Source organism: Sparus aurata, chromosome 15, assembly GCF_900880675.1.
Source record: "Sparus aurata chromosome 15, fSpaAur1.1, whole genome shotgun sequence".
Taxonomy (NCBI): Eukaryota; Metazoa; Chordata; class Actinopteri; order Spariformes; family Sparidae; genus Sparus; species Sparus aurata.
In genome coordinates, this window is record NC_044201.1 from 17388197 (window position 1) to 17412705 (window position 24509).

At 40.7% G+C, this 24509-nt stretch overlaps 1 protein-coding gene and 1 pseudogene across 1 annotated transcript; one reads left to right on the forward strand and one right to left on the reverse strand.

Annotated features, from left to right (window-relative positions):
* Nucleotides 1-150: 150 nt before the first annotated feature.
* LOC115597196 (GTP cyclohydrolase 1-like) lies at nucleotides 151-9169 on the reverse strand (annotated as a pseudogene).
* Nucleotides 9170-9279: 110 nt separating this feature from the next.
* On the forward strand, nucleotides 9280-23375 carry socs5b (suppressor of cytokine signaling 5b). Its single transcript, XM_030442950.1, has 2 exons — nucleotides 9280-9601; nucleotides 15962-23375. Exon 2 carries the CDS (start codon nucleotides 15981-15983, stop codon nucleotides 17667-17669), a length of 1689 nt encoding a protein of 562 aa, XP_030298810.1. The 5' UTR covers nucleotides 9280-9601; nucleotides 15962-15980; the 3' UTR covers nucleotides 17670-23375.
* Nucleotides 23376-24509: the final 1134 nt, after the last annotated feature.

The following is a 24509-nucleotide window of genomic DNA, read 5'->3' on the forward strand; positions in this document are numbered from 1 at the left end:
ACATAATGCACCTTTAAAAAAGCATCTCTGAAATGTATATTAAGAGCCATTTTGTCTTGGTATGAGTTGCAACTCCATACTGGACAAACTAACTTAGCCACCTAGCCTACAACTGGAAAAGGATAACCAGAAAAGACAGCAATAGCGCAATTCGAGGTAGCAGTTATAGTTTTATTGACTTGTACATTCTGACTACTGTGAATAAATATCAAGGGTGAAATACAGTCTGATCTGAGCAAACCTGGCAACACACAGTGTCAAATAGCATGAGATCAAAACATCTCATTTCCCCAGAGCCAGGGAAAAAAACTCAGCCTGGACCTTGGGATCTTTTTGGTACAATCCATGCATGGAAGTTGTTACAGTCTTGGCGTTCATCTTCTTCACACCTCTCATCACCATGCACATGTGACTGAAATTCAAAGAGACAGTAGCAGGAAAGGTCAAAAAAGCACATCAGTTACACAGAAGTTAGTGTAAAAATCTGATAATGAGGGGACTGTAGATTACGAGACTATATCCTCCCCTATTCAGAAGGCTTTTTATCTAAATTTTCCAGTCATCCTTGTAATAATTTTATAATTTGATGTACATAGTATCACAGAAACAGTAAAACCACCTCACATATGTTGGAGTAAAGCAGATGCATAAGACACAGAGTTAAAACTCACACAGCTTCAATCACCACTGCCACTCCAGCAGGCTGCAATGCCTCCTCGATGGCTGTTGCTATCTGTTTGGTTAGACGCTCTTGAACTGTGGAGGGGAAGAAAAGAAAAAAAGCACTGACTATAACACAGGAAAAAAGACAGGAAGGATCGAGAAAATGAAAGACTGGAATCAGACATCTTTTACCTTGAAGCCTCCTGCTGAATATCTCAACAATCCTGTAGAGACAGCCAAAAAAAAAAAAAAGATGTTTTTTTTTTTTTTTTTTTGTTTTGCTTTGTTCTGGGTGTCTGTGTGTCAGGCTATTGTTAACACTTACCTCACAAGCTTGCTCAAACCCACCACTCTCTTGTTTGGAAGGTATGCAATGTGAGCCTGACACAATGGAACAAAAGACACGATGCGAATGATGAGAATCGCAAGAATAATGAGTCTCCAAAGGAATCTGAATAGCTCTGTCGGTAAGTTACCTTGCCAAAGAAGGGCACCAGGTGATGCTCGCAAAGAGAGAACAAGTCGATGTCCTTGACAACCACCACCTCGTCGTGGTTCTCATCAAAGATGGCATCGTTCAAGATATCTGTGGAGGTGAAATGCCAGTTATGCATACTTTCTCAATCAAATGTGGCCTCTTTGAATTCAATTCAACAAGAGGAGAACAAGCCTTAAGATTGAAGTGTTTCTTACATTGGATGAGTCTTACGTAAATGTACTTTTACAAAAAAAAAATAATATCATAATCACTAGAGGTTCATAGCAATGAGGTACAGAGTATTTGCCACTATTGCACGTGTCATGTAATGTGTTGATCCTCCACTTGTACTCACCATGGATCGTCTCCTTGTAGCCCTTTGTGAGGAACTTCATGGCTTAGGCTGCGCGTAATGGTGTGCGTAAAAGGCCCTCGCGCTCGGTGTTCTCTCCAAGCTCGCTCAGTATGGTGCAGTACGCTTTCTCCATGCAAACCAACTCGGTCGAGTCAACACCTTTCTTTGGGTCTTTCTCCTCTTTGTATGAATGGTTAGACTCTATGCACTTGCTCGACTTGATCACCGCAGACGCTTTTCCGTTCATCGCTGAGGCGCAGTGACACTCCATTGTTGCTCTTCGGGTTGCTTTCGATGAAAGTCGCTGCAGGACGGGCTTGTGGTGAGCTGTTCGATCGGTCGCCCCGACAGAGAGAAAGCCCATGGGTTTTCAGGAGGAAATGATGATTCCCGTGTCAGCCAGATCAAATCTGGAACGTGGTAATCGTTTCAGCTTTTTGTCCGGCTCCTGATTTGACCGTACCTGTAGGGGAGAGAGGCAGAGGGGGTAGATCGGAGTTTGGTGTGTGTGACATCACTGATGAAGACTACAGTAGTGGCCGTTCGGTTCACATTTCTGACGACTGCGTGAATTATGCATGAAAGTTGTATCTGTGTAACAGCTTGTCACACTGTAGTTGACCTCTTTAACATGACGTGAGACTGTCATATTGATCTAAGATTATAGCAATAACCCTTTAATTTCCTAAATGAGCCATCTGATCAACACAAGGAAGGGTTTTCGGAGGGATCCCAGCTGATCCTGTGACATCAGTGTAAATAATTTAGGGTCCCGTGATCCGAGCTAAGATCACAGGACCATGACTGGAGATGAAATTGCAACCACCCTCCCTCCAATGACACTACAAAGCCATCTGTAGGACACTGACATCAGTCAGGGTCAGCAGTGCTGAGAGGTCAGCCTGTGTGATGAAGTCATGTTAAATGGTGTGCAACATTCATGTTTTATGGATTAATCTGAATGGACACCAACATACCATAGGTCAAAGCGGCCATCAAATCCCCCCCGACCCCCTCTTGAAATCTCCCAATTTTGTGAGTTGTTGAGTTCAGGAGAAACTTAAACCTTATGAAAAGCTGTCTATGACGAACTCTTAATCATTCAAGCCTTCTTGTGAATTAGGCAAATCTTATCTTACCAGTACAGACATTTTATAGATGGAGGAGCTTAAACAATGTAGATCTGCCTGTTTGTTACTGTTCACAGAGACTCCAGTCTATAATGTAGGTCACAAACTCGACTGCTCACACATTTTCTAAATCTATAGAAATAGATTTTTTTTGCTGATTTTTTTATCTTTTTCTACTGAATAAAACGTACACAGACGATATATACAACAACTTTTCACCCACTTATTTAAAGGTTTTACTATTGTGAGGGTGGTTTTAGTATCATCAGTTGCTATAAAAATCTATGCAAATAAATTGGGACCATCGTGTAAAAAATTATCCCCAGAATGCAATGATGCTGTCATCATGGTATGTTGCCTGTATGGTGTTAATTGTGACTGTCATCAGACAAAACTGTAAACACGTTGGAATATTAATGGAATATTAAATTAAATTGGTCTGGGAGTCTTTCATTCAACTTTTTCCTCCAGGCTGTTGTCATGTGCCTTGCTCCAGTGACTTCCTTGAGGCCCTCAACCCGAAGTCATGATCTGCCGCCCTAACATTGATTTCCTGTCACAGCCATGGGTTCTTTGGCCTCCTGTCCAGCTCATCAGTTTTGGTCATTTCAGTGAATTGGCATTTTCTGTCTTCGGCTAGTTTTTTCAACACTAACATGTCCTGACACTTAGTAAATTCTCTCTTCCTTGGTCTGCTTCCATGATCTCCTGCCTCGCTCTGTTTGCCAATTTTACAAACACTCTCTTCATGTCTAGTTTCGTACGATCTGTTATGATGTTTTTAAAAAGCAGATATATATGTTAAAATATTACAGTCTACTCGCTGACGACAATCCTCCAAAGGTTTACGTGGCAAAAACACGGCAGCAGTACCGCTTGCATGAGTACTTAAAAGGTATGTATTAATACTAATGTAAGGTATGAATCACTTTTTTATTGGCTGTGTGTAAGTGGATTGTAACATGACATTAAAAGTGAGACCTTGCATGTCTCTCTGTCCACAGATCCCCTTTAATGACAGTCTTGTTTTATTTCCATCACACTATGTAGAAATACAGGTTGATTTTGTGATTATTGTGTCATCAGCAACAAATAAATTACAATATATCTTGGAAGCTTGGAAATACACATTATTGATGAATTATAAAACCACCTGTGTGTGGATCGTATTAAAGGTGAAGCAGACAAATCTGAAGAAAGACAGTTCATTGTTGAGTCTCATTCCAATGTCGCCACATACCGATGCTTTGGGTTGGTATTCAGACTGAGCCACCAGGACCTTTCTTCAGAATGTTGTACTTCAGCTTCGAGATAGTCTTAATGTTACTGAAGATTATTTCAATTAAACCTTTAATCGATGAATGGACAAAGCAGGAATCCTAAATGCCATCTGTAACTTTTGTTTTGTGCTGCTGGTGCTCGAAGCATTTTTTATTTTTAAGTGCTTCAGCAAAACAGGCATGTGTGCATTTAAAGCTGGGATGCTGGATGAACTGATACCTGATTCACAACCATCAACAAAACTTTTGAGACACTTAGCAGGGATCAGTAACTTTGCCATTTTGATGACGATGCATTTTAATTTCCACCCTGCAGCCACAAGATGGCCACCTCGCCTTTGCCACTACAGGAACAACTCCTAGATACTGTCCAGTAACAGGAGTCATAAAAACACATACAAATCAGAGCTAAGTTTGTTAAAACATTTGTTTTTCACAAGTCTGTGCACATTTATTTTGATCAGTGTCTTTCTTTACATGTACTCTTGTTATAACTTTCTGTGCAACTACTGACTGATATCACCAATGTTATAGATGTTAAACTCACTTTTGTCCTTAATTTAATGAACTCATCTTTTTTTTTAAAGACACCATTGTACCTCTAACATCCAAACAGAACTATAAAATAAGCTACAGTAACAATACAAAAGCTGCTCCAAGATGACAAAGGGTGGACATATATATTATTTTTTAACGTTGGGACAAAAAAAAAGGGCAAATTGAAAGGACCGCAGCCGTCTCGAAATGAGGTCAGATCAAAAAGCAAGAGATAATGAAATAAAAAGCATTAAAATAGTACTTTCACGATCTGACATGATTAAATAATCCATTTAACCATTCAGTCATTTTATACCCTCAGTTTAACTGGACTGGAAAGAGACGTGGGAGCAAACAATACTTTTATCCAACTGTAGTCAACAACCAGGTCACCAAATCAATCACTGTATTCTATAAGTAATATAATAATAATAATAATAATAATAATAATAATAATAATGATAATGGTAAACTTTATTTATACAGCACCTTTAAAAACAGCAAAAGCAGAATAAACCGAACAAGCACTCAACAGTCAGGCTAATCACAGGGAAGTCTGAGGTGAGTTAAAACAAAAAGGCAGAACACAAAATGTAAAAACACAAAAAAATCAAAGTGTGTTATAACAAGTATAAGGAATAAAAGTGATAAAACAGGCAAAATCACAGAAAAGGGAGAGAGGGAGCAGAAAGTCAATAAAAACATTTTCAAATAAACACATAAAATAAGATTCAAAAAAGTAAGTGCAAAAATAGAAATCAATAAAACAATAAAGGACAATTAGATGATGACATCACATCCAAGCAATTAAGAACAGATAAAACGATTATGAGCAATACAAGTAGGGACAATAAATAGATAATGATAAAAAAACAGAAAAGCTAGAAAAGAAAATATATGATGAGGTAGGAACAGATAAGTCCTCTAAGAGCAGCAAAAGGAATTAAAAAACAGAACAATAACTGTAGTCTGTCAGGGAGTTTCTGAGGTCTGAGTGCTTCATATAAATAATGATTTGAAGTATGACTTCGCACATAGCACAAAAACAATCTGGTAAAATTTCATAATACACTACAGTTATGATTTATAGTGTATTTTCCTGACATTTACTGTGTAATTCCTCTGTTTCCCACTCAATTTTGTTGCATGAATCTGGTTTCCTATGGGATGTTTTAAGGAAACAGTTTGTTTCTCCTTTCCTTTGACATATTCCATAGGTACCCAGAACTTACAGAAGTAATGACGGTGTAATTTTGAATTGTCAGTTGTAAATCCCTTGATGCACTGTTCCAGTGGGAAATGGTAAGGTGCTGATTCATACGACTAAGTTACGCAACAAGTTCAGAGGAAGTTTCGCAGTACATGTTGGAAATTCACACTATAAATCACAGGCTGTAGTATGAAGTGCTACCCACAATCCTCATGTACTTTTCCTACACTCTTTACAAAGAAGTAAAGCTCCGACATCAAGCGTCTACACCTATCCATCCATTTAATATCACAACTGATCTACATCCAAATCTATTCCTGTACTGAATGAGTGCCCGTGCCCTCAGCATTATCTGTCAGCACTGGTGATTTGTTTTAGTTTATTTGGATGTCAGACGAGCAGCTTGCTTGCTGCAGTGAATTAAAGTTCACCATACCCTTTTAAAATATTCATTGTCTGTGGTTGGCAACTCACCTGGAACTTTCAAAATGATCCTGGTAGAATGAACTATATGTCTATGGAATAAACTGCACCACCGGCTGCTTCGGTCATTTACAAATGATGGTAGTCCCATTCAATGGCGATTTTAAGGGGGGACCTTGGGGGGCCAGGGCCACCCCTGAAATCTGATTGGCCACCCCAGATCTGATAGGTAGTTCGTCAAACAAGAATAAAAAAAAAAACACCTGTCAATCATTCGTCGCTGATTAAGGGTCAGTTTTATATTTCCAGCTACTCCAGTGATGGTGGGATTGAGGCTGTGTGAGAGCTGATTTGTGGTCAGTGGTCATTTATACAGGTCTGAGATCAGAGGTTGCTGTATCCGTGTGCTACTTTTGGTCCGGTCATTCAAGAGGAGGATAGTGACAATGCAATATCTGACCGTGACGGTCTTAGTGACAACATCTAATGGATAAAAGCTATCTGCCGATTGACAAGTATGGTCATTTAATGTTTACTTTATGTTGTAATTCCCCTCTGAATGTGTCAAACTCTTTCTAGCACTTAGCAGCAGCCACCTTAAAAAGTTAACGACAGCAGTAGCTAGCTAGCTAGCTGTTAGCTTTTAGCATTTCCTTATTCTATTGTGAGGACATTGCTATGAAATCTGAAGTGTTGTGTTTTTTAATTGTAGACTGAGTTCACATATTTTATTTGGTATTCAAATATGCAGAGGCAGAGCACACTGCAATCACATGCCAACTTCAATATATTTTTTATTATGTAGTTTCTAAAAATGGTTTAGGCTTTCAGAACTTGTGTATAAAGTTTTGTTTTTGATATAAAGGGGTCCCAGAAACCGAAGAAGCCCTGTATATCATACATTGATTCAAACCCAGTTAAACAATGATCCTGCTAGACATTGTAGTCATAGTGCTTGAATGATTGATTGATTGATTGATGGTTGATTGATTGACTTACATTTCTCCCAGGAATAAGACAATAGCTATGAAAAGAAGCAAAGACATAGAAAGCGGTATGTCAAATAAGCAGATATTTCAACGTTACATTTTTGCCTGATGCTGAATTATGGACTGATTATGATTGTTATCATTTTCAGATGTTTCACACTCTAGAGAAGAAGGTTCTACTCAGCCTCACATTAATTTTTTTTCACCAAACAGTGCAAGGCAACAGGAAGAGGTCTTTCAGCAGAGAGTGGTTAAACAGCATCCATGGCTCGAGTATTCCCAGAGCACAGACTCAGCTTTCTGTTTTTTTATGTCGACATTTCTCACTACTCGCTAGAAGAGCCAAGTCACCTGATATGGACAAGTTTATCAAACTTTTTGCAAGCCATCACCAAAAGAGAAGGATTCATCTGATTTAAGATGGATGAATGCGGAGCTTGTGTGAGAGCACTTTGTAGCAGAATGAGACTGTAGTGCGAGACGACAGCAGGAGTTGAATATATGTCACACAATGACACTATTAGAGGTGTTTTATAAAATGTAAAAACAATTTAAAAAATCTCCTGCCATTCATGTGTTCACTCTGCCATGGCCACCCCATTAAAAATCTCCTGGCTACGCCACTGGGCCCGTTGTATAAAAAAAAACAAAAAACAAAAACAGTCCTTCTTATAAATAGTCCCTTTTTGAAATGAGACAAGTTTCTCAGCTATAGTAGATCTAAAGTGACACTTTGGTTTTGACCGTTCTCTTTCAGGTCCAAGTGAATCACACTTGGATCACACATTATCATATCCTCTTTGTTGAATTGCTTGCAGATGACACAGCATAGACCCGGTAGGAGAGGTCCATGTTGACTAAAATAGTGTGAATCACTCCTGGCACAAGAATCAGTGCTAATGCAATTCTCCTTCATTTCCTTTCATAAGCACAAATTAGATCAGCATCTCGGAGATGTAAAAGCTAATGTGTTCGGACTGCTGGTGATTTCCCCTGAACTCAGCCTCGGCTCCGGCTTAACTACTACATTACTCACACCACTTCCACTTCCCATTACGCCGCGTGTCATGTGCTCATGAATGATCCGACTCCAGGAGATGACCTCATGTGTGGGTGCGAGTGACTATGAATGCTCCTTTGAGACGTTTTGGATTGTTTCAGGATTCATCCTTGGTACAAAGCTATGACACATATTCGCTGGTCTGGTCTGCGCAGAACTAATTCTCCGCCACTCGAGTCCTTAAGCGAGTGGACGTATTATGTGTTTGACTTTATTTCATTTAGGGGGACATTAGTTTTTACAAGCTACTATCACAAATAAAATGCATTTATTACTTTTACATACGTATATGGATGAAAAACTTTATCCTGTTGTCTAAAAATGTAAGTGACGTTGCCAGGAAGCTTTACAGGTGTAATCATGGTCAGAAGCCAGGGGGTTCTGGGATAAAGAGTAGCCACTGGGTTCCACCTAACCCCTCTTATCTCTGACTGTCTAACATTTTTTCTATTTGGGAACAAAACCTGACCCCAGGTTTGTTTTGTGGTGATTTGACAGATTACAAAATATGAAACTGAAGCACAAATCTATTATGGATTCCAAACTTTGAGCCATGACATAGAGCCTTATTAAACCATCAGAAAGCCCTTATATTGTCTATTAACGTTGTGATTTAGTGGTAAATACTGGTATACTGGTTTCAGTTTAATGGGTCGACCAGCAGCAAGCCCGGAGCTATGAGGAGTCTTACACTTTTGGAGCCCCGGAGCAGTTGCCTGTGAATTGGTAAGAGATGATGGGATTATTTAGTGGCAGTAATGTGATTATTTTAATCATACCTTTACGTTATAAACATTTGAGGCTGTGAATTATTATGTAATTGTGGATTTAAACTGCTCCTCTTTGTTCTGGGGTTTCCCCCCTCACTCCTCCTGCTGCTCTTCTCACCTGGATGACATCAGTGAGTCAGTGGTCCGGCCTGGCCGTGACTCAACCAGCATCCCTTCACCTCTCCACGTTTCCAAGTAGCTGCCAGTGGAGATCATCCTCCTCCTCTCTCCGCTCATTGGTGACGAAAGACGCCCATCACGGGGAGCCAGCTCCGGGTCATTCCCTATCCGCACGCTCTGTCGGAAATGGCAGCCGGCTCCCTCTCCTCCATTGGACCGAGCCGCTGTCACTCGGTCTCCCTCACGCTGAACACCGTCCGCCTCTCCGGCTCCCTGTCTGCTGAGACCGCCGTCATATTGGCTGCTAGGAGCAGCAGCGACCACGGCAGAACAAGAAGACCCCCACCATGACGAAGAGCGGGTTTTCGTGGCAGTTAAAGAATGATTTAGCCTTTTAAATAATCTTGATTACTATTTAACTAATTAATTTTAAAATATTCGGGATGATACCGTCAAGTATCCGAGTACCTTTAGTGCTTTCATCCGACACCGTGGTCCGCAAGGGGGATGTATGCCTGACTTCTCTTAATAGCCATTTTTTGCAGACAAAGAGAGCTTTTGAATAGGGCTTTCAAAAGGCACAAGGGTAAGATATGAATTCGAGAAACACACCTTTACTTGTCAATGATGTCACATGTGTGTACTCGGCGTCTCGAAGCTCCGCAGCGCTGCTCAGTTTATTTGTCTTAATTTTTTTTGTGTAATTTTCTCCTCAAGCTAACACGCTATCCCAGCTAGCTGGCTGGTTAGCCAAAGCTAGCTAAAAGGCTAGAAAGTCCCACTCCAGGGAATGCTAACAGTTAGCATTTTTGACAGCTCGTAAGCCTGGACCGCTAGTCAAGCGTTAGCTGAAATGTCTGCTTGTAACGTATATTTGTTGCCAGCAAACACAAATCGCTTTAAAGATTATTTCTGAAGAATCGGTAACACATCTGACTTGAGTCACGAAGCCATTTAAACCAGACTAACGGTATCTTCCCGGCTGTGGCTACGGTTAGCGGTGTGTGTTAACGTGTTAGCAAGTCCTCTAACTTGGCTGGGACCAGGGAAAAGAGGGGCCTCCAGAAACCTAAAGGCCTTCCAACCGTTGCTATATGCCCGCTATAATAACGTTATAGCTCGATAATTGCATTCTTATATTGTCATACGTGGTAAAACATACATGTCATCTATCAAGGTAGCTAACGGTAGTGTAGGTTTAGGTTAATCTGGATGACAAGATCATATTTAAAGGAAGGCAATCTTGGTCATGTAAGGATAACTTCAGCGAGCTAACTCTGTAGTTATATTTTTTCCAGTTTATCTGACTTAACTACTTTAGTTACTTATTTCCAGTCTGACTTGAATGTTTTGTCATCAGTTAACGTTACTGAGAGCAGACTACTAACACAGCTCCACAAGGGCAGAAGAATTATTACAGAAACACTGTCTTGATGCAAATAATGCAATTTGGAGTTGCAGGAATATCTTCTTCTCTGTTTTTTCTGCCCCACCTTGAAAAGCTGTATTGTAGGTGAAAATATATTCTGCCCCTTTTTGTGGAGGACAAATTATTAGTTAATAATAGTTGAATAGTTTGCCATACTAACATTTCTACGAAAAGTTTCAATATGTGTTGAGATTTAAATGATAGGAAGAATCAATGCAGTTTATCATTCATATACAGACCTTGTTTGGCTTTCTGCCATCCCACATATCTTTCAGAATGCAAGACGCTGCAAATATCTCATTAACTCTGGTCTGGTCTGAGCAGAGAAGGCGTCCTCCCTTAATCTTGTCTTCTCTCCAGCCCTCTCTAAGATCAGTATGATCCCAGGAGAATGGGTGTGTTGGGCTGCCGGCAAGCAGGAGTAGCCTAGTTCTGTTTCAGGGCAGCTTTGAATGGTTGTGGACTGGATCAGCTTATTGGTGTGGCCATTGTTATCAATCGCAACAGTCATAGAGAATTATATTAGATGGCTATAGTTGAAATAATCAATCTTGAACTAGCCAAGCAGAGTCTGTTCTAGGCATAAATCTCCGTTATTATCCTGCCTTGGAAAAACAATTGTAGGTTATAATGGAACAGAAATGATTGGACCAAGAATTCAACTAATTATAATTTAGATTTGTGACTATGTGGTTGCGTGTTCTTTTTGGTTATTTTGCTGCAAAATGATCACTACTACGCTGTTACCAAAAAGAATGGAGTCATGCTAACCAATGACAACACTGAGCAGATTAGCTGACTAAGAGTGTAGCATGCACGCATTCATAATTGCTCATTTTTAGGGTATATCTCCAAGCATTTTGTCTCTCTGCTTGTCCATTCAATGCTCTGAATCCTTAGCAGTTAATATCAATTTAAAGTGAAGCCATCTGAATGTGTCAAAGACACTAACAAATACACATTTATGTTTCATAATGTGATCTAGCATGTGGTCGATAGGGGTATGTTTTTCTGCTGTTCAAGGACTGCCATTATTGCCCATCCAAAGTGATTCAATTGTAAAGTATGATGCTATAGTCAGACTGAAGTTAATGGTGTTTTGATCATACTTGGAAACAATTAAAAAGTTTTGATGATCCTAAGTTAGAGTAAAGAGGCCTTTTTAACCATGTGTCTTGGTCACTGGAACTTTTCATTGTTTGCATTTTTGAAGTGATTAGCAAGCTGAGGGATAAAACACACCAACCCGGATGGAAAGTCCAGCCGCTCAAGATGAAGCTGATATCACATTAGCCTCACAATTCCAGTTCATCTTGGAGGGAAGACAGCAGGGTGTGAACAAGCCATTTCAGACCGTTGTTTTATATAATAGAATTGGCTGAACAAATATTTCATTTGAGCCGTGTTGCTCAAAATGATGAAACCTTTGATTGCGTGTTTGAGCCCAGAAGATTTTATAAGGAATTGTAATGCTATTCAGCTACAGTAATGCAGCAGTTAACAATATGCATGGGTTGGTATTGTACATACAGATATGCTTCTTTAGTTGTAGTTTTGCAGATAAGTGTTGAATTGTTCTTGATGGTTCATATGATTGTGTTGTTACACATTTACAATGACAATGACTAAGAAACATTTATTGTGCATTAGTCATGTACTGGGGGCCTCATTTATAAAACGTTGATTTGAGCAGTGATTTTACAGCGCAATCTGTATGAATGTTGTGCAGCAGCAACACACTAATATAAACTGTTTTGTCAACCTGCTATTTGGTCCACTGAATAATACGTCAATCTGTTCTACTATTGTCGTGATATCGTCCTCCAAAAAGTTTGATTTTCTCTTTTGGTCCAGACTAAACCCTAATTTGGCATTATGTAATGAGAAAATTACTAGGCAGGAGCCTTCAATTTAAGTTGATTTGAGATGAAAGATCATAGGTGTTTAAAGTGTGAATGTGATTCTTAGAACCTGCTTAAGCAAGTTTTTGTATGATCAGCATCTTTTTACAAATTTAATCTTAGCACACCACCAGTAGTTGCTATGAGACTAGGTTCAAGTATAAAAGAACATTTTCATAACTTATACCCCTGATCCATTTATAGGTTAGCATCAGTGTCTATATGGATCTGGTAGAGAGGATTTAGTTACCATGTACATTTAAGAATATGTTTTATACATTTAAATCCTCACTCTAACTGTCTACTGGCTATAGAAATAACTTTTGGATAGAACTATTAATAATTTAAAACTTGATGAAGTTTACTAGAAATGGTAATAAGTCATAACTACTAATAATAGGGCTGCAACCAGCAGTTTGTTTCATTATCAAATAATCTGCATTTTATTTTTTTTCATTAATCATTTGATTTATAAAACATCAGAAAATAATGATAAATGTCTCCACGACAACCTAACGCACCATGATGACATCATTGAATGCCCTGTCTTGTGTGACCACAGCCCCTCACCCAAAACTATGTTGTCTACTTTATTGATAAAAGTCTCAAATTTGAGATTGTTATCATGGTCAAAATAGTTTGTGATACATTTTTGAATTGATTGCTGAAGCAATTAACAGACTAACTGTTTCTCTAGTTAAGAATTAGCTTAATAAGATGTACTCAGTTGGCACAATACTTATGTATCCCAGGGACAGCTGAAGTTCCAAACAGTGTGGATACTTGCCATAATGTGAGGAATGGTGATCCGAGCCAGTGCTGTGGGCACAGTGCCAGTTGTTTTCCATACAATAGCAATGACACAATAAAGGGTGTTGCTTTACATTGATGACATGTTGTAGGTTTGAGTTCATCCAAACTGGTGTCAGCTTCTCTTACCTGTAGCGCATCAACTAACCAGTTCACAGTGACTGCTGCTTTAACTATTGCTCAGTACCCCAAAACTTGTGACCTAGTGATGTAGAACTATTTAAATTTGACAGCATATTTATAATCTCCTTCTTCAATTAAAAGAATGAGAAGGAGGCCTGTTGTCTGGAGAATTGGGGCTCCCTGTCTTTTGAAAACTGTAGTCCATTTTCAAGAAATGATTAGCTGATCAATAACAATATAAAAAAAAGGTGAAAAGTTTGAATTTAGGAAGGCCACATGTTGAATGTGCAGAAGCAGTAATTGTATACTTGTGTGACAGCATTATGTAATTCAAGTTTCTACGTTATGTTTCAGTAATTTAACCCTAAATTCAATTATTTAATTGTGCGTGGCAAGAAAAAAGCCCATGTCATTCTTTTATAAGGCCACAATAGTAAAAACATAATAATAAACGCCACTGATTGATTGATTTTGCAAGTTTTATTACTAAAGATCAGTGACAGTAGGCCATCATTGCAAACATGGTCTTTGCCCAGTGTTACAGACCTTGCAGATTAGATTCAGTGTACCGTAACTGCAACACCACAAGTAATACCAACAGAAAATGTCAAATGTAAATTCAGCTGACGTTTTTCATGCTTGATAGTAATGATCATGCTGTAATAAATGAAAGATGGGAATATGAAAATCAGATTAACATGCATCACAAATGATGGCAAATCTGTAATCAAATCGAGTTGCAAGAAAACTCCTTGCCACAGCTGGCAGCATTGAACAATTTGCTATGGATTATTCTGTGTGCGTGTGTGTTGCACTGATATCATCAGTTTGTTGTTTGTAACAGACATGAAACTTTAAACACAGCTTCGAAACAATAATTTCAAAGCAAGTTTCATAGTAAGAATTTGTGTCCAACAGAAGTGTAATTTACTTTAAATTTGCTGTATACAGGTGTTGCTACAATGAAATCCACCATGGAAATTTTTCTCAATAATTATGAGTCTGCTGAATTGGCATTTGGTGTTGAAAAGCATGTGGGTGCTCTCCTAGAACTCGTGTCTAGTACATCAGCAGACTATGTGTCAAGCCAGTGGCAATCAGTTTGGGAGTATAGAGTCATTTGCTGTTGAGTTTTGCGATGGCATTACCCCTGGAGAGAATGAAAGGAAGACGTCCAACAGACCGGACAATGCCAGTCACTAACTCAGGTTTACTGTGCAGATGCACAAGGAGCACAGAATCAAAGATAAACCCCAGCAGATGACTGACAGATCTCATTTTTTTATGTGATGTAGCTGAGCTGCATGAATTAAATATTATTTTTTCATAGCAACTAATTTATTGCAGGCTGTTTTGTAGGCGTATGTATTGCAGACATCTAATGACTGTCAAGTGGAAAGACATTGTCATCTTTTGTGAGTACAAAGGATGTGTCACTGATCTCATGAGTCAGTCAGGGAATGCTTTGTGACTGATTTCAACAAATTGATTTTATCAGTCATGTGCTGAAGACCAATCTAGGGATTTCCTGTCCATCACGGAACTGTTGTCTATTAAAGCTGATTGTGCGAATCACTAATGTCTTTATCAGTGTAAAGAAGCAAACTTCACTCTGCATGCAGGTAGACAAAGTGCCTGGTAGTTGGATAGCTGCTTTTAGCCCAAAGGTAAAGAATTAGGGAGGGAGTGAAAGAGATTAGCGAAGGAGGGACTAATATCCTTTGTCGTGTGCCTTGAGCTTCGTAAATAGCACATGCAATTAATGCTGACTGGATTAGGGATTTCAATTTTCAAGAACTACCATAGTTGAGTGCATGTTCTTATAAGTACTATAAGATGTGCAGCTTGCAGCCTCTACTAATGGATTAAGTCAGTGTTTTGATAGTATTATTATTCACAGTGTATTTAGGTTCTTCAAAATTGAACAAGAAGGGATTAAAAATTGTTCATGTGATAAATATTCAAACATGATTAAGATTAAAAGTTGCAAATGTGTTCGGTTTTGGATGTTAAACATATTGGCAAGTTATTCTAGTATCTGATTGTTGTGATTGGCTGCAGTGATTTGGATTTACCGGCAACATCAAAAAATGTACCCTAATAAATCCATGAAGTCTAGAAACAGTTTCTGAAACAGGAACGGAAACGCTGCGTTATGGAATCCTTCGAGGTTTTGTGTTTGGCAGGCCCACCTACCTGTGGTGACTTTGCTTACTGCATCATCTAAACACAGTTTGGTGCTACAACTTCCAAATCTCTGGCAAGTTCTCATAGAGTGATAAATCAATGGCATATGTGAGCGCATGTTCATGTGCCCTGACTGCTGCCGTTACAGGGAAAGTTTTTGGTCAGGTCTAGACTGGCTCTGTAATACAGTACATACCAGCAGATCAGCTGTGAGCAGATCCTGGGTTCATTTATAGCTGTGGCCTTGTGTCCCTGCACGTCTGCCTGGCAACTCCTAACTCTGCTGTTCCAACTACTCAAGCTCACCCACCTCTCAGACACTTTGGCCCCTTTATACTCTCACCATGTCTAATTACTAGATACACAGTAGTCTGGGGAATTTAAATGTAGGACATTCTTTATGTAGCTTGTACCTCAGTGTTAAATGTAGGCGTCATTGCTGTTGCAAGACTTCTTCACCTGTGACTGAATCAGTTTTGTCTCCTGTTATCTTCAGGTCCCAGGGGCTCCTATTGATGAAGAAAGTGGGCAACATGTGGAGCAACCTGAAGAGCAAATGTCAGACACTCTTTCACAACAGTTCAGGACCCAGTGAAAGCAGGGTTGAGGCCGATGCCGTCCACTGTGTGTTGGATCTTGGCCAAGGAAGCAGCTCAGGTGAGGCCCAGGCATCAGGAGCCTCCAGCCCATCAAGGAGCCTCCTGCCAGTGCCAATGGTAACAGCAGGACGGCGCCATCATAACTGTGTGTCTGACATCCCTCAGATAGTAGAGATCACTATTGACAAGGACACTGAGGATGTACGCGGGGGATCAGGGGGTGTTCCCCTGGCCCGGAGAGACTCCTATTCCCGTCATGCTCCTTGGGGGGGCAAGAAAAAACACTCATGTTCCACCAAAACCCAGAGCTCTTTGGAGGCTGACAGACGGTCTGGGCGCTTACGGGGGAGTGGAAATCGTAGGGATAGACGTTATGGAGTCTGCTCCATCCAGGAGATGAGCGACTCTGTATCTGGAGGACGAAGTCTGAATGCCCGGTCATTGCGCCAGCGACTGAGCGATACAGTAGGGCTATGCTTACCCCTGCCCGCTCGCAGACGTTCCCGCTCATCAAAGAACCCTGTCACCTCCAAACGGAAGATTCACCTGACTGAGCTCATGCTGGAGACCTGCCCCTTCCCACCAGGCTCAGACCTAGCACACAAGTGGCACCTGATCAAGCAACACACAGCGCCGGTCAGCCCACATTCCTCCACTGCCCTGCTGGATGCCTTTGACCCAGCCCACCCCTCTCCCGAGGATGAGGAGGAACGTCTGCGCGAGCGTCGCAGGCTTAGCATCGAGGAAGGTGTGGACCCACCACCTAATGCACAGATCCACACCCTGGAGGCCTCAGTGCCGGGCTCCTCTCTCTACAAACTGGGACCAAAGATGGCTCCTGGCATGGGAGAGGCCTCTGGGGAAGGCCGAGCTTCAGGGGCCAGCAGCTCTGTGGGTGCTGGATCATCAGGTGCCTGTGGTCAGGTGTTGGGGGCTGCAGCATCAGCCCAGGACTGTGACTCTGAGGAAGATTCGACGACCCTCTGTCTGCAGGCCAGGAGGCCCAAGCAGAGGCACGCCTCCGGGGATGGTCACCTGAGCCGACAGCAGCCTGGGCCCTGGAAGGTTCACACCCAGATAGACTATATCCACTGTCTGGTACCGGACCTATTGCAGATCACAGCTCTGCCCTGCTACTGGGGCGTGATGGACCGCTATGAGGCTGAGGCACTGCTGGATGGGCGGCCTGAGGGCACCTTCCTGCTGCGTGACTCAGCCCAGGAGGACTACCTCTTCTCCGTTAGCTTCCGTCGTTACAACCGCTCACTGCACGCCCGCATTGAGCAGTGGAACCACAACTTCAGTTTTGATGCCCACGATCCGTGTGTTTTCCACTCTTCCACCGTCACAGGACTGCTGGAGCACTACAAGGACCCCAGCGCCTGCATGTTTTTTGAACCGCTGCTTACAGCGCCTCTCCATCGGACCTTTCCTTTTGGCCTGCAGCACCTGGCACGAGCTGCCATCTGCCGCTGGACCACTTACGATGGTATAGGCTCTCTGCCTCTGCCCCCTGCCCTGCAGGACTTCCTCAAGGAGTATCACTATAAACAGAAAGTACGAGTTCGTTGGCTGGAGAGGGAACCACCACTCAAGGTCAAATAGGGTGGCTTTCTCCATTGCCTGTACACACACTGCAGGAGGATTACAGAACTTTAGAAATTCCTCATTAGCCAATTAGAGGCTATACTGACATAGCTCTCTTTTTGGTGGGGGATGAAATTTAAATGTAACAAGCTATAAAAGATTCATTCTAATCTTTGTTTTAGTTATTACTTACATCACAGAAAATACATATGATTATATTCAGTATAACGCTGTCTGGCAAGCACATGTTTTTGTGTTGAACAGGTTGTTTGGACATGGAGGGAAGGCACAAATATCAGTGCTTTGTGTCTTTTCTCTCCTGCTTTGTGCTAAATGTCTGCCTGATCCCACAACATCACCCTGCCTGTAGACCTGCCTGCATGCCTCCCTTCTTCATCCCAAATTGCTATTTTGGCCCACATGGCTACATTGTACAGTTCACTTTGTGCTTTCTCTTTTTTTCTTCCTTAGCTTGTCAAAGCACCTAGTGGAGCACCTTCCCAAGAAGGTTTTAAGGTGTGTGTGGGTTAAGAGGGCAACTGGAGGTGCTATTGGTATATTGCAGTCAGAGCTTGTCCCATGGATAGAGCTACATAAGGCACATTCTTTGCCATCTCTTTGCACGCGTGAGCATCAGCTTAGCCAGTGATGGGGACAGATTCTGGGGGTCCATTGAGTTAAGGACAGCACATCAGGGAAATTACGTGCTTTTAAAGGACTATAGATTAGTCCTTCAAAAACATTAGTTCCTCTTTAAGCAGTAATGGTGAATGATGAATGATAAAAATCAGTTTACTGTGTCCTATTTAGTGAGTAAGCTAAACTTGTTACCTATATTCCCGCTCCCCAGCACTTCCTTTACAACAGGAGGAAAATATTGTAAGCAAATATTCTGACATTCTTGCCATTGTTACAGTTGTCAGAACAGTCTGTCAGTTCTTTACTGGCATCAGGCACTTCAGCTCTGTGCCCACTATTGTGTATGCATACACAAAGTACATTTCTCACTTTAGCTCCTATGGTAACATTTGAGCAGTCTGGTGTCTTTATGGAATTGTGTTATGGCTTCATAGTTTGTTTTACACCTGCTCTCTTCAGTTTTGGTGGCATATGATATAGAAAAATCTTTGACCCTTGTGTTGGTTATTTTTCTTCTCAAGACACTCATAAGGCTGCAGACAGCTTTGCACATGTAATAAAGGTTGATAAATAGGGAGGACAGCTAATTAAGATGATACTTTAAAATCTCTTGTTAAAATTGCAATTTACATCACCCATATTGCAGTGCCCCTTTCCTCCTTAATTTATATTTCTTTTATGAAACCATGTTAAAATGCATTAACTTTTTTATGAAGGGGACTTTGTCACCAGCAGGAAAAGGGCTTGCTTTGGAGTTGACGACCCCCATTTACAACCTATGACTCGAAGGTCACAACCCCAACAATTAACCTCATTGCCCTGTTGCATTTAAAGTATAATTTATAACTTGAGTGCAGGCAACACTCGAGTCTCGAGAGGTTGACATCTTTGCAAGCTTCAGTAATGGCATCGGAATGATTTTAGTTCTGTGACATGGGAGAAAAAGACCGCTGGCTAGCTGCTCATTTCTGTTTCTGTGTTTTCATTGTGAAGAGAAAATACATGTAACCTATGTGCCTTTATGGAGAACCAATTATCTTGTTCCATAATCAGTTGCTCTGTAGTCCAAACCTAGAGCAGGAGGTGCTTCTTCCATCAAATGAGACTGAAGAGAATAATAATGATGCTCTAGGCTAAAATTTTATAAAGGATACAATTCTAGTGGTGCTATGTTGGTTAAGCTACAACAGATTATTGAAATGATAAGTTGTACATAAGTTACATCTGTTTTCATTGACTAATGCATGCATTTAGTCTCTTGCCACATTATGACCTGTATGGTAGTGTTAGGTTCTTAGTGGGTCCAATGCCAGCCCTACTGTAGCATATTTCAGTGAAAGACATCAGTACCCAGCCCTCACATGTGCAGGTTCTTGTCTGCATCAGATCCTAATGAGAGGGTATGAAGGTTCACTCTTCACTGTGAGCATGTTTTATCTGAATAGTCCATCTTCTGCTCAAGTCAGCCATCAGAAACACCGTTTGTTCTAACTCTTTGATATTATTGAATGCACATGACCTGGCTTTAAAAAAAATCCAAGTAGTTGAACTTTACAAAAGAACACGTGTACAAATGACTGTGCGAGGATGAGAAGTGAAGAGACAAGCAGACTGGTTCTTTTAAGGCATTTTGAGAAAAGTTTCTAACTTCTAATTAATTGGAAAGTATGAAGATGAAAACCCTGCAGGTAATGTGTAAAACTGAGATATCGAAGCTGAAAGACGCATGAGATCATCATTACTGGAAAGGTTCTCAAACTAGTTCATATTGTAGTGTGTGTGCGTGTCTGTCAGTCTGCACATGTGTTAAAGGTTACTGTAGTTCTCATCAGCGAGGATGAATCATGAACAAATGTCAGTGAATTTCTTTGCCCATGAGTATCTGAGTCTGTGACCAAAGCTCTTGCACACAACTATCTGTATTAAGGCTGCAGCTTAATAATGTGCTCAGTGGCGTTAAAGTAAAGCTAGTTTTTATGTCAGATTTCCAACAAGTTAAAGCTAGAATAATACAACAGTATGTTAGACTGTTAATATAATCATAGGGGAGAATGTGGCACTGTTAAGCTTTCACCTACACCCTGAAATTTAATTTCACTAACTAAACGGGCAGGCAGTGAGATGGTTTCCAAACACGAAAGTCCCAAACATTTTTCCACTGCCCTGCACTTCTCAGAAAACTTAACGCATGTTAATCACCTATGTGTGTTGGAGTGGCAGCAGTGAGTGTTAAGCAGAGGGAATAGGACTGACTTATGCTTGTTTGTGCACTTTTATGTTTGAGGATTTTTAGCATCCACACTGACAAAAGAGGAGAAATGTATATCTATTTGAAACCCCCCCCACACACACACATCACCCTTCAGACTTGCTCACTGTCACCTGTCTATCATGCCACTTCCTAGCAATAGCATACAACTTGTTGCGGTGCCCCACCCCTCTCGCAGGCACTAATCACAGGCTAATTTTACCATGTTGGGATATAAATTTACTGGGTACTAAAAGGGCCACTCTGTGTTGCCTTACGGCTGCTGTGTGGCTGAGGGAGGCCTTTTTTTGTTATTATTATATCCAACTGCTCTCTCTCCATCTGGCCACATCCTTAACATCCTTGTGCTGATGTGGAGGTGACCGTGGCGTAGAGCGAGCTAAGACCCATTTGTCCTACACTCTACTCTCTACCCAACCCTGTTAGGCTAAAGTTAACATTGAGGAGCAGGAATAGGAGAGATGGGAGCTGGCTCACTGAGAGCATTGGCTTCATGTTGTGGCAAGGACATGCTCATGGAGAGGGCTGGGAATTTGTTGAAGTAAATAGCACTTTAATTGTGTTTAATTTGTGTTCTACAGTGCAGTCTATGAGTATAGGGACAGTGACATGTTTTTGGTTTGCTCTTTACTTCAGCATATTGGGATTGAATGACACTTGAGCTTCATAACAACTTTACATCCGGACCGGGTGAACATGGTAGAAATTGTACCCGCTTTGGGAAGTTGTGCAAATTCAACAAACTGAAGTCATCGTATTTATCGTATATATCTCTGCTGAATTCTACTCTTGCTTGTTTTGGTAGTTTTTTGCCTCGAGTTTGGTCTCAAGCAAGTGAAACAATCTCTATAGAACTGTGGTCTAGTGACTTTGCCCTCATTGGCTGCCGTGTCTGTACGTCAAGGCACTTTGTTCACCTGCTTTGACCTTAAATTAGGAAAGACTTACATTTCCCACTCTCTACATTCAATATGGATTTGAACACTCTCAAACATACTAAAAGCTGAGAGTTAGCACTTTAAACCTTTATGGTCTTTTTTGGATCACCAATATGCTGCACTACAGAGCCAAAACAACTGACAATTTCCTGCTGTCCAAATATTTCTGAACGGCACTGTTTGTGTTTTAGCTCAAGATGGCGAGAACTGTGTGAGTGTTAAGAAAAAAAAGACGGCGGTCCAGAAATATTTCACTTGTATATTCAGGCGTTGTAAGCTGTGTCAATGGAGTTGAATCCTCCACCATGCTGCAGACTCGGTGCATGCTTGTGTGTCATGCAGGAGTACATAAGTGTATGGACAGAGCCACACGGAGGATTTAAGTGGAGGGGATGCAGAGTCGACTGTGAGGGGTGATGACAGTGACTCCTATGAACAATGCTTCTTTGCCCCCCGCCCCACTCCCCAACCCCCCCTTAATCTCAGGCAGGCCCATTGCAAGGAGAGTCCCAGGACCCTCTCAACCCAGTTTTCCCCATGGGAAATATCTGACATTAACCGTAGCACATGTTTGCCATATAACCTGTAGATTTAGGAGGGAAAAAAAAACATTGTATGTATGATGAATGATGGAGTTATATAATAGGATCCTGATGAAAAGAAGTTTTATTCTTCTGTGGTGCATTAACTGTCTGGAACACATACATTTGCACACACCTTGCTATCATACTTCTTCAAACACCTGCACTACCCCCAGGTATTGAACACACATCCACACCTTCCCACCACCAACACCACCACCCCACCCTAAGCCAGGGATGTGTAAACATGGACCACATTTAGCCAGCACCACCTTTCTATGTTACTCTTCCCCCCCCCCCAAAAAAAGGGGAGAGCAAAGATGGGTGTTTACGTGTATATTCTATGTTCTTAAGAAAAAAACAAAAAATGCGTGAATTGAACTATTTTGACCTTATATTGTCATTAGTATGACACTATTTAGCTGCACTATGAGAGCCTCGTTTGTGGCGAGAAACCACTGGGTCCGGTCTGGATGAGAGACAGGCTGGTTGTGTCATTAAACTACAGCTACTACCCTGGATAAAAGACTCCAATTCCCCCCCCCCACCTCGGTACGGCTCATGGTTTTAGCTCGAAGAGGACAAACAAAAAGGAAAAAAAAGATATTTTAAACATTTCTTTCATGTTCCCATATATATTTTAGAAAGCTGGGTTAAGTGCTATATGCAAACAGAAAAAAAAGATGTATGAAAGAATTATTATTTTTCATTATTACTTCTCCCTAATATGCAATGGAGTGTAGTGTAACAATGGTTGCAATCCTCTGTCACTTTAATGCTGTATGTGCACATTGGTTGCTGCGTGGATGTGGGTGCCGAGGCAACAGGACTTGACAATGATGGGAACTAATGGTTGTCACTCTGCAGCACCGCTGTGTTCCCAGACTGCCTTATTCGTTCTGACCAATCAGAAGAGCCCTTTTTAAATCCCGGGCCACAGTCACCGCCACAGGCTGACCAAGCTGTCGTCAGACGAATATCGCTGTTCCATTTTCTTCTGCTTTTCCTCGCTTTTTTTTCCTTTTCTTTCTTTTGGTTTTTTTTTTTCTTCTTGCTGTCAGGTAGGATTTGGAGCGTGTAAATGGCATAATCATGTTCACATTTCACTGTCTGTTCTGTGTATCTGCTTCACCATCCAATGAGAAAAAAAACACAGTCGTTTTCCAGTATAACCTGTTCATTTTAAGAGCCGTATTATGCGACACTTGTAGCTGTCACTCTTGGTGCTTGGCTTATGCTTCATTGTCTTAATATTCCAAATAAAACTGTTAAGTGTAATCCACACTGGCCCATGATATAATATTGAGTATGTTTTTTTTTTCATTCATCATGCTGTCATAGACTCTTTGTAGTGTTGAAGCAGTGAGTCAGGTGTGACTTGGTCTTAGTTTAGGATGACATGTAGGTGTCTGATATCAGTTAATGTTCACTAACCCCCTCTCAGGTTTATAACTTTACAATTATATCATCATTTTATTAACCTCTGGCAGCCAAACACTGATGGCATAACAAACTTGAATTCCTGTTGGCTGTTATGAAAGAGCAACATATCTTTCCTACCTTCAATGTAGGGAACCCTAAATATCATAATTGACTTTTACCACTTTTAAAATATGCATGTTTTTGGCAAAAAAAAAACAAGTCATGATTTTTTTTTGGTCAATAATGAGATCAGGATTTCTTTTAACACAATTATTTGTTGACTCTGGAAACATGCATTATTGAACTTTTTGAAAAACAGCTTTTTAACTATAATTCCAACAAAAGATACTAAAACATGTCTTAATATCAATGTAATAATATATGTATAATTTAATAGCTGATTGAAACTAAATATGCCATAGCCTAGCTGAGTGAGTTTGGGCTTTAAGGAGGGGTAAAGCACACTGCTGTTCAGAAAATTGGTATGCTTGATTCATAACACAAGACAAAATAAGAGCATAATTTTGAAACAAATGTAATAATATACTTGATTATCTTGTTTTTATAATTGAGCAAAATCGTAATGGAAATTACAATTTGATTAACCGCAGAGCCCTGATTTGTAATGACATACCAAGAATCTTATCATCACCATGTGTTTCCTTATAAATTTGAATAGCAAAAGTATCTAGAAAATATAATTTGATATAAAAAAAAAACCTCAGTTGCACAAGTCCTGAAATGTGACCTTAACAAGCAAATTCCAAACATTATACATGAGTCTGTACACACAAGCACACTCACTTCTAATGCAAAACTTCTGCAGGCCTGAGTTTTGACTTAGACGCTATGTGTGTGTGTGTGTATATATATATATATATACATATGCCATAAAGTAAATTATTTAAGTCTTATTCAGTCAAGATCGATGTGATTCTTCCTTATGTGGAGAGAGGTGGGGCGAGCCCTAGCACCATAAATTGACCAGCAGCTACTTATTCTGAACAAG